This window comes from Triticum aestivum, chromosome 5D, assembly GCF_018294505.1.
Source record: "Triticum aestivum cultivar Chinese Spring chromosome 5D, IWGSC CS RefSeq v2.1, whole genome shotgun sequence".
NCBI classification, from domain to species: domain Eukaryota; kingdom Viridiplantae; phylum Streptophyta; class Magnoliopsida; order Poales; family Poaceae; genus Triticum; species Triticum aestivum.
The window spans coordinates 447,088,879-447,100,042 of NC_057808.1; the positions used below are offsets into that span (position 1 = coordinate 447,088,879).

Here is an 11,164-nt window from a genome sequence, read left to right on the forward strand (position 1 = left end):
TTTTATAGGTAGAGGGGGCTAGGAGACTCCAAATGGAGTGCGGTTTTCGCCCACACGATCGTGATCGAACGACCTAGAGCATGGAAGGGACTTAGATGGGTTGTGGGCTGTTTGGAGGGGGGTTTTGCTGCAACACACAAAAGGACATTGCGGTTGCTCGGTTAACCGTTGGAGCATCAAACGACCTCCAAATGAAACGAAACTTGACAGGTGGTCTACCGGTGGTATACCAAGGCCACTTGACAAACCTCGGTCCATTCCGAGAACGTTTAACACCCGCTCACGAAAAGAAACAAGAGGGGTGCGCCGGAGGAGGTGGGAGTGCCGGATTGCAAAACGGACAACGGGGAAAATGCTCGGATGCATGAGACGAACACGTATGCAAATGAGGTGCACATGATGACATGATATGAGATGCATGACATGAACAAAATGCAAAACGAAAAACAAAACCCAACCACGGAGGGAATATCATAACACATAGCCAAAAAGGGCAAGAGTTGGAGTTAGAAATATGGAAAGTTACATCCGGGGTATTACACTGTATATGCTGGTGAGATACCTACAGGTTATGTGTGTTTATGCATGATCCGTGTAGCCCGTAGGTGGGTGTGATCCAAGCAGCACAATACTTCAGCAATCTTTCCCAAGAAAAAATTATTTTCTTTGATCTCTGCACTGAATCCGCGGTTGTCATATCTCCAAACGTAGCACCAAAGGTCCAAAACAAACAGAAGAACAGATTTGTCAAATTTTTATTTCTTGAATGCATGCTTGCATGTGAAGAAATTGTTCCCTGATTATATTAGCAAGTGTCCCCTTTACCTTTGATTATTGAGTGCAGTCATACAAAATTCTAATAGAATCCCTGGGGAAACATTTATGATTACATTAGCATGCTTATTATGTTTCATGCAACTCAATGTATATCCAGTTTTTGTGATATTTAACATTTCTTGCAGTTCTTGAGGTTGATCAAATGAATCTCGCACATAGAGAATATGAGGTTCCATATAGTTTAAGAACAAAAAAACTTGTCAAGTAGTTCTGTTCCGTGCCTCTTCTTCTCTAGCTTTGCATTTTCTTCTATATTATCCGACCTTTGATTTTCGCAGGTGGGGATGAAGAGGATATTGACTCTTCTTGTACTGTGATGGGTACACCGATAATACAAGTCAAGACCATACATGTCAGTTCGGTGATCCTTGCTGCAAAAAGTTCTTTCTTTCTGAAGGTAATTCTGACAATCTATGCATTTGTTCTATAATCAGTTGACTCATCCTTCTGATAAACTTCCTGCTTTTTAGCTTTTCTCAAATGGCATGAAAGAATCTGGTCAAACCCATGCAACAGTTAGAATTGCTGATTCAGGTAAGTCAACTGTGCAATGTACTCTTCTTCATCTTCTTATAATCGATGGCTCTAGTTTGCTATTGTGATTGTATTATTGTGTTATGTTTTTTTTAATTTGTAAAAATGTGATTATTATAGAGAGGCCTGTTTTAGAGTTTCCTGCCACACTTTTATACTTTTATAATGAATTGGCTATTCTCACTGCCAAATGAATATTTTCTTGTGCGTTACTGGTTTACCAATTGATTACTGATAGTCAATAGTCATGCTTAAATAATCGTCTGGGCATAAAAAATAGCTATCCCCTTTTTGGTGTTTTTTAAGTGTTTCCGTTTGAGATTTATTGATTTTTTTTATTAATCCTGATGCCTCCTTGTTTTCATTTCTTATTTGGAACAGAGGAAACGGCCTTCATGGAGCTTTTAGGCTTTATGTATAGTGGAAAGTTGACACCGACTGAGCCCACTCTTCTGCTTGATATCTTGATGGCTGCTGACAAATTTGAGGTTGTTTCTTGCATGAAGCTCTGCGGTCATCGGCTCATAGACCTTCCTATGAACCTAGAATCGGCAGTGAGGTGCCTAGATCTCCCATGTTGCATTTCAATGGCAGCTGCCCTCCAAGGGGCAGCCCAGAAATTCTTTGCTGAAAGTGAAAGGTACAAGAAATTCCCGGAGTAAGTAACCCCTGTTGGAGTGAGATACCCTATTTTTTTCCTTCATTATCTCAAGTGAAAGAACATTGTTGTCTCAAAAAATCATTATCTCAAGGCATTGCATGGTTTTGTCTCATGTCAGGTTCCAAGATGAACTAATGAGGATCCCTTTCCCTGGGATTATGGCCATCTTGACAAGGAATGACCTTGAGGTTGCATCTGAAGTAGCCGCCTATGACTTTGTGATCAGGTGGGCCTGTTCATGGTACCCAAATTCGGAGGAAAGTCGCAGGATCTTGAGTTCTTTTTTAATTCCAACAGTGAGTGTACACAAGGCAAATGCCTTATTGTCAGATTTCATACAAAGCATGAAGAGTATTCTGAAGCTGTAGTGGTTGCGTGCCTTAGCCACTAGCTTGATGTGCCTTGCCCCTATTCCCTTCCTGTTTCTGCGAGCGAGGAGAAGCCCCTGCCCTTTTGAACCATTCAGAACCTGAACTGTGATGCTCTAGTTATTTGCTAGCATTTGCTCTTCCTTTTGGCGACTGTAACGTAGCATGTGAAAATTTGATGCTGGGGGTTCACCATCTCAGCACATGTGTGTGTTCTGCTACGCACAGAACGTGCTGGCCAGTTTATGTACACTTCGTCGTAAGTTGGCTGATATATATCGCTGACTCTCTAATTTGGAGTATAATCCTTAAAATCTATGTTATGTGATGATCTTTTGCTGATTATCGCTGGATGTTTTATTACATGCTTCCTGGTAGTCAGATAGATTTATTTTAACAATGTGTGCTCCCTGGAAACCGGAACCGAAGCAATGTGGGTTACCCCAGGACTGAATACTTTTGTCTAGTTCACTGTTGACAAAGTCTATTGCTTTGCAGATTAGGGATTTCAACGTAAATGAATTTTCGAAAGTTTACTCACTAGTTTGTTCAGTTAGACCAATGAATCCAGGTTACCTGAATGTGGCTGCTGTGAGTAGGCCGACACTTGCCAATGCCATCAAACTACAACTGAAAGTCACCTTCAAGTGCCATGGTTTTTGGGTATACTTTTCGGTTGCTCTTGTTGTTCACCTATTAGTATTTCTGTACATGGTTGAAACTGGGATGATTTTTATGTTCCCTTGAATGCAGATTACTATGGCATTTTCACCTTAGTACTAACAAAATAAGCAGGAGCCTGAGCTTTGAGGTTCGGGGTTCCTATTGAAAGATAGTACAAGAATGCATGGGCCTGAAACCTTAGCATCATGCCATTCACCAAACGAGAACCAGTTCCTGAAATCGGACACCAGAAAGAAAGAAAAGGAAATTTTGTAGCGTGGCCATTTCATACGGGTGGATGGACACTGAACTTGCAGTTATTCCTAGTTCCTCTTGGAACAGACAGAAGATGGTGGGCGTCGCAGCTCTTCTTGAACTACTAGCTAGCAAGAGTGATCAGTCAGGAGTCAGTCACGACGACAGACAGCGAGCAAGGTGGTGATGTTGCCGTGCGGTGCACATGGACGGCATGCGGCCAAATTCGTTGTTTAACCCTTTTTGGAAAGTTAAGCAAGATCTGACCCAGTCTCAAACAATTTCATGATCTGACCCTTTTTCTTACCGTCATAGTGCCTGGCGGTAGAGTATAACTGTATACCGCCACGGACCTTGGTGGTAGAATATTTAACTATGCCGTCACGTCTGTTTTACGTGAAAAGCTCCCTATCGCAAAGACAAGGCCGTTATTGCAGTTTGTGACCTGTTACAAGGGCACCTTCACCACTGATCGTGAGGAGGCTGTTGGACGCAGTGATCTATTTGGCATTCCTTGGTCGGAGTTCATTGCTGACAACAGCCCCTCTTCGTTGACAATGAACTCCATCTGCGAGTTAATGTCAAGATAAGGGCATAAAGCTGAAGCCATAGGGATGCATGTAGCAGCTGCTAGCTTGATGTGCCTCGCCCAAGTCCCTTTTTCCTTTTGCGAGCGAGGAGGCACCCCTGTTATTCTGAAACATGAGGAACCTTAACTGTGTGCTCTAGTTATTTGCTAGCATTTGTTTTGCTCTCCTTTGATGACTGGTTTTGTAGCATGCAAACATCTCGAATTTGATGCCGGGGGTTTCACCGTCTCAGCATATCAAAACTGTTATGTGTGCATGTGAGTGTTTCTGCATGTTAATGTATTGTTTTTAAGTTGGCTGATATATGTTCCTCTCTAATTGTGTGTAGTGTAGTGTAGTGTAATCTCTAGAATCTGTATTATGTTGTCATCAGTTGGTGAGTATCCTTGGAACATTTCAGTACATACTTCCTGGCAGTCGATAAATTTCATTTAACCATGTGTGCTCCCTGGAAACAGGAATGTTTTAACGTGTCATCCCAGGACTGAATACTGCTGTATAGTTGAACGTCGACAAGACTGTTGCTTTGCATATAAGGGATTTCAGTGTAAATGAATTTTAGAAAGTTTATTCACTAGCCGAATGTATCCAGCCTCTTTACCTGAATGTGATTGGTGGTGGTGGTGCCGTGTGTGATTCAGCAAGCAAATACCAGTTCTTGAGATTGCTCACCCAAAAGAACAAGGGAAATCTGCAACTTACAACACTTGCACCATGCAATAATAGGCTGGGCAGTGAGCAGGACATGGCAGGTTACAAGTTTTGAAAAATGCAGATCACTATGTGGCTGTCACATCCAAAGCTGATGGGATACTACTCCCTCCAAGCCGAGGCGGAATCGTTATATCTATATCTATATCTATCTACACCTAATAATAAAGTCATTAATGCTTCTGGCGGTACATCATATAAATTGCCTTTAAAATTATAAAATATTACCCACCAATGCCATCTATAAATGACAAAAAAACATTTCACACAGAGGAATCCTCCATCTGGGCCGGCCCACGGAGTAGAAACCTCCTATACTGCGCTTTGCACGCTGGGAGAAGACGCAGTGCGCTCGTTTGGGCCAGCCCATGTGCGGGCGGTCTGTTTTTCTTTTTTCTTTTCTGTTTTCTTTTTTTCTCCTTTAAATAATTGGTACTTGAAAAAGGTTTCAAATTTTTTTAAAAGATAATTTTTAAATAAAATGTTCAAGGTTATACATATGTATATCGATAAATTTTTTGAGAATGTTTGAACATATGGATAAGTTTTTACATGAGATCTCACACACAGTCTCCTCTCGAATACAGCCGCGCACGAAGACTAGGCCTTCACGGATGACGTGCATCGCCGGCGCGTGAGAACACAAATCATTTCTTTCCCGCCTCGGCGTTCGAATTTGGGGAAGGAGTGAGCGCGCGCGCGCGCGCCCGCGGTCAAAGTTTTTCGCCACTCGCGCACGGCGAGGTCACATCACCATCAATGGCGTGGCGTGCGACCTCTCAGCCCAAACGCCCAGCACAACATTTCCCCAGCCCCCCTGCTCTCTCTCTACCTCGCCCTTTCCCCTGCCGCCAGCCAGCTAGGGTTACGGCCGCCGGATAGCGCAGCACAGCAATGCCTCTGACAGCGCCGATGGCAGGCGCGCGCCTGGGCGCGGGGCCGGGGACGGAGGTGGACGGGGGCTTCGACTTCGCCTTCGCCTTCGCCTTCGGCAATGATGCTTTCTCCGATAAGGTACTGCGCCTAGAGGTCGTCGGCAGCGACGACGCGCCCGGGTCCGGCACCGACGCCGCCAGCCGCAAGCGCCGCCGCGAGGAGGCCGAAGGTGCGTACGTACAGGCACGGCGCCACTGGCCATCAGCATTATACTCCACACTAGTAATGGAGTACATTACCCCTAGTAATTAATTAATCTATAAGCACAGATGTACGTGCGTACGTGTATGCGCCTGCAGGATGAGTGACTACATGGATGTAAATTTATCTTATTTCACTCAACCAGGATGTGGATTTGTGCGGAATTTCTGTCTTATTTGGGAGTTTCAGTTACTTCTGTTTGCAATTAGAGATTTGTGGTTTAGTCTTAAGTTGCATTCCAGGTTCTCTGACAATTTTTTTTCTCGGATGAATCAATACCAAGTTTATTCTGAAGAACCAGTTAACAAATTATTACATATCTTTATTTTGTCTCCTTTTCTAAAAAATATCTTTATTTTGTCTATGCGTCCAATTGAAATGCAGTAGATCTGGTGTTCAAACTAGATAGATTCAGAACAATTTGTTTGTGCTAGGTTTGTACTCCCTCCGTCCTTAAAAGAATGTACTTCCAACTTTGTTGGAGGGTCAAACTGTCTTAAAGTTTGACCGAGTTTGTACAAAAATATGTCAATGCTTGTGAAACCAAATAGGTATATGACAAAATTATATTTTATCATGAATCGAATGCTACTAATTTGATGGCATAAATGTTGGTCTATTATTGTATAAATACGGTCAAACATAAAAAAGTTTGACTTTCCAATAAAGTTGGAAGTACACTCTTTTAAGGACGGAGGGAGTAGGCTGGAGGCTGGTGACATACATACTGGTTACATGGTAGTTATGTGTGATTCCCTTACCTACATGTGATCCAGGCAGCACAATGCTTCAGCCTTAGATTAAAGGAACAAGCTAATCAATTATTTCATATCTTTCACATGAAATTAGCTTGATTGCTATATAGTATTGGTTGTAATAACATCTTATATTATGGGAGGGAGTACATTAAATCTACAGATGTTATATCTCTAAATGTAGCATCCAAAGGTTAGAAATTCATATGAATGAGCAGCTGTCATCTTTCAAGTGAACATTAGTTTGTGAGTTCTTTTATATAAGCATATGTCATCCTTCATGATGGAGGAGCCCCTGTTCCACATTTGATGTCAACACCACATTTGAAGTGAACATTAGTTCATGTTCACCTTAATTTCTGTAGGTTTTGCGTTCAAACATTTAATGTGTACATTAGCTTGGTGTTAATCACTTACTTTTAAGCAGTACAGACATATATTGACTGTGGTACACACTGGCATGTTGGTACAGTAATGGCACAGTCTGTTGATCAACTAGGTAGTACTCCCTCCCTCTGTTAAGAAATATAAGAGCGTTTAGATCACTAAAGTAGTGATCTAAACACTCTTATATTTCTTTACGGAGGGAGTACAACCCAAATCTTTTTCTAGTAACTCTTTCATGTGCCTTCTCTAGTTTTGCATGTTTCTCTATATTTATCTGACCTTGGTGTTTTGCAGATCATGATGGAGAAGGTATTGACTCTTGTACTCTGGTAATTTTACAAGTCAAGACCATGCGTGTCTGTTCGGTGATTCTTGCTGCAAAGAGTCCTTTCTTTCTCAAGGTAATCCTGGTATCTTGTGAAATGCGTTTGTTTTATAATCAGTTGACTCAACTCCCTGTTAAATTTCATGACTTTTAGCTTTTCTCAAATGGCATGAAAGAATCTTGCCAGAGACATGCAACGATTAGAATTGCTGATTCAGGTAACTCAAGTGTATGGTGACTCTTCTTCATCTTCTTATAACCAATATTAATTCTAATTTGCTATTGTGGTTGTGTTGTTTATGTATGTACCTTTTGAAATGTTATTATGTAGAGGCCTGTTTCGATTATCATGCCAATCTTTTCTACTTTCATAACAAATTGGCTATTCTCATTTCCTCTGCAGGCTTTGCCTATAAAATGGATTTCTTTTTCATGCATTACAGGTTTCCCAACTGATTATTGAAAGTCAATTGTCATACTTAAATAATCATCTATGCATAAAACCATAGTTGTCTTAATTCTTATGTACTTCTTTATTGAACTATTGCCATTTGAGATATATTTAACTGTTCCACTTCCTTGCTTTCATTTCTTACTTGGAACAGAGGAAAGGGCCTTCAAGGAGCTTTTACACTTTATGTATAGTGGAAAGTTGACACCAGCAATTGAGCCCACTCTTTTGGTTGACATCTTGATGGCTGCTGACAAATTTGAGGTCGTTTCTTGCATGGAGCATTGCTGTCAGCGTTTGTCACGCCTGCCTATGACCCCAAAATCGGCAGTGAGGTGCCTAGATCTTCCTTGTTCCATTTCTATGGCTGCCACCCTGACAAAGACGGCCAAAAAATTCCTTGCTCAATGGTACAAGGATTTTCTGTCAACAGAGTAAGCGACCCCCTTTGGATTTTGAGATCTCATTTTTCATTTTTGAGGAAACATGTGGACATTGTTGTCACAAAATCATAATCTCAAGGCATTACATGGCTTCATCTCATTTCAGGTTTCAAGATGAACTCATGAGGGTCCCTCTTGCTGGGATCCAGGCCATCTTATCAAGCAATCGCCCTCGGACTGCATCTGAAGAATCCATCTATGACTTTGTGCTCAGGTGGGCACGTTCACAGTACCCAAATTCAGAGGAAAGGGACAAGATTTTGAGTTCAAGGTTACTTCCATTAGTGCCACTCAGTATGACCGATGCCATTCGAATTGATCATCCGTCTAACATAGTTAACTTCACTATAAACCGTGATCTGTGCAACAATCTCTTCCCATTAGGAACGGTGCGTTCAGTGCCGTTCAATTGCGAAGGGCTTGCCTTCTTCATCTCGGCATGCTGTAAGGAGAAGGAGCAGTTGCAGTTTTTTAACCTCTCAATAAATATGATAGAAGGCAAAGGGGCGACATGGGGGCCTATAGATTATAAGATTGAGGTAATGACAAGACGTTCGCTGGAGTTTGTCACCAAACACAGGCACACCACTCCCCCCAATACTAGGCAAACTGTTGGATGCAAGGTTCCTTGGTCGGAGTTAATGGCTGACGACAGCACCTTTTTCATCGACGGCAAACTCCATGTGCGAGTTCATGTGAAGATATCACAGCAGGCGTAGTAACGCGTGCATTAGCTGCTAGCTTTTTGTGTGCCGCGCTCAAGTCCCTTTTTGTTTTTGCTGAGCGAGGAGCAGCCCCTGTCATTCTGAAGTACGAAGAAACCTGATCCTGGGTGCTATAGTTATTTGTTACAGTAGTATTTTGCGCTGCTCCCTTTTGGTGACTAGAATTAATGTTGCATGTAAATATCTAGAGTTTGGTGCCGGAGTATTGCTGAGGATCTCTTTGATAGTTTGATTCGAGGGAATGCTATCCTTATGATCTATGTTATGCTATTATCATTATGTAATCCTTGTAATCTGATTTATGTTATAACTTGCGTGCTCTGTGGCTATATGGACTTTGGCATCATGTGCTGCTGTATTGGTCAATCTTCACAAAACCCTGTTGCTTTGCGGATGAAGAAAAGTTCAGTGAATGTCTAGTTCCTTTTCCTGAATGTTATTGTTGCCAGTAGGCTGAGACTTGTTTTAAACCATGGCTGGAATCAGCTTCAAGATTCATGTTTTTCAGTTGCTGCTCACCTTTTAGCATCTCAGTAGATGGCTGAAATTGTAACAGGCAGAAAGATTACTGAGTTTGTGTTTCCAGACACCCTCTAATGCAAATTACTCTGGCATGTTGATCTAACAACGTACACTTATGTTTTCTGTACGCAGACCATAGATGTACTGCGGCTGTGTATATCACTGAGTAGTAAATGAAGCAGCAGCTTGAGAGCTTTTCAGGCTGAGCGTTTGTGTACTTGTGGTATCAGCCATGGTTGGTGATAGTGGTACCAGATCTTTAGATTGCTCACCAGAAAGAACAAGGGAATCTGCAACTTACAACACTTGCACCATGCCAAATGGGATGGGCAGTGATCAGGACATAGCAGGTAACAAGTTTTGGAAAATGATGATCACTATGTGACTGTCACATCCAAGATTTGAATATGTATCATGCAAGCACATTTTCCAACTTGCAAATATGGCGGAGGCGAATCATCGACATGAAAAATGCCATTCTCACCACTCATTGATAGTACTACTTTTTAAGAATCAACCGGGGTGAGGTGATCCGTACCTAAATTATACTCCATCCAAATGGTTACGAGAACTGAACCGATTGTACATTACATAGGCATGCTTGGGCACATGGAGAGGTATTGCCGCCCTTAGACCAATGAGTTTATAACGTAGTATCAGAAATAACGTAATACTCGGAGAGGTATTGCTTGGGCACACGCATGGCCGGAGGCGACACGTCAACGGGGGCGGGGTCAGAGCCGAGGACGGCGAGGGAGGAGGAGGTGGACGCAGGCTTCGAATTCGCCTTCGACAACAAGAAAAAAATTAAACATTTTTATAAGACATGGTGAACATTTTTTCTATACACGTTTTCACATCTTAAAATGCTTGATTAACATTTTTGGAATACATGGTTTACATTTTAACATTTTTAAATGCTTGATTAACAGTTTCCAAATAAAAAGATTAAATTTTTTTAATACATGGTCAATATTTTTTATATACACTCTAACATATTCCAAACGCTTGATTAACATTTTTTAAACATGTTTTCAACAATTTTTTTAATGCTTGATTAACATTTTTATATAAATGATCAATTTTTTCATTATTTTTTCTATACACATGTAACATTTCTCAAATGATTGATTAACATTTTCCAAATACTTGTTCAGTATTTTTTTTCAAAAATGCTTAATTGACATATTTATATACATGATAATTTTTTTATTTTTAATACATGATCAACAATTTTTATATACACGTTTTACATTTTTCTAAATGCTTGATTACCATTTTTCAAATACGTGTTCAACATATTTTCAAATAGCAGACTAAGGAATAGCCTTGTGATGGAAAGGAGTTGATGCCTTTCCACTCACGCGGGTTCAAGGGATGGTATTTGCAGTTTGGGTTTGTTGCATCAATTATACTGTAAGGGCCTCCCTTACTGTATTTCTGTAAAAGAACATATTTCAAATACTTTTTGTTGAGTGTTTTTTGTAATATATATGTTTAGAATATCTTAAACTATAATAAACAAAAGTACAAAAATAAAGTAAAAAATGAAAACAGAAAACAGAAAAAAAAACCCCAGAAAAAGAGGTTGTAGCTTGCCACGCGCGTTGGTCGGCCCATCGCGCTCACCCCTACAGCGAATCAGAAGCTGGACTCGCTGAAGGCAAGATATAGTGGCGCCCCCGAGGCCCAGAGGTCGTTGCCGCTGCTATTGCCATCCGTGGTTTCTTGAGGTCGCTTGATCAGGATCTTGCTGTGATTCTTTAGGTGCAGGTGTTGGAATTTGGGCCCAACCCGTCT

The 11,164-nt window shown here is 41.2% G+C and overlaps 1 protein-coding gene across 2 annotated transcripts; it reads left to right on the top strand.

Annotated features, from left to right (window-relative positions):
- The first annotated feature begins 1,116 nt into the window (after positions 1-1,116).
- Positions 1,117-9,239, top strand: LOC123125430 (BTB/POZ domain-containing protein POB1). 2 transcript variants are annotated; one of them, XM_044545923.1, is made up of 5 exons: positions 5,388-5,724; positions 7,193-7,299; positions 7,378-7,441; positions 7,829-8,108; positions 8,224-9,239. In XM_044545923.1, the coding sequence occupies exons 1-5, from the start codon at positions 5,514-5,516 to the stop codon at positions 8,834-8,836; spliced, it is 1,275 nt and encodes a 424-aa protein (XP_044401858.1). In that variant the 5' UTR covers positions 5,388-5,513; the 3' UTR covers positions 8,837-9,239. The 2 variants fall into 2 exon arrangements, with proteins under 2 accessions (XP_044401860.1, XP_044401858.1); XM_044545925.1 differs by lacking the exons at positions 5,388-5,724; positions 7,193-7,299 and adding an exon at positions 1,117-1,234.
- Positions 9,240-11,164: the final 1,925 nt, after the last annotated feature.

Bases quoted from the DNA above. Each gene is read 5' to 3' on its own strand.
- LOC123125430 (XM_044545923.1), top strand. From the start codon at position 5,514: ATGCCTCTGACAGCGCCGATGGCAGGCGCGCGCCTGGGCGCGGGGCCG. The intron at 7,300-7,377 runs GTAATCCTGGTA...CATGACTTTTAG, and splicing joins AGAGTCCTTTCTTTCTCAAG to CTTTTCTCAAATGGCATGAA. The intron at 7,442-7,828 runs GTAACTCAAGTG...TACTTGGAACAG, and splicing joins GATTAGAATTGCTGATTCAG to AGGAAAGGGCCTTCAAGGAG.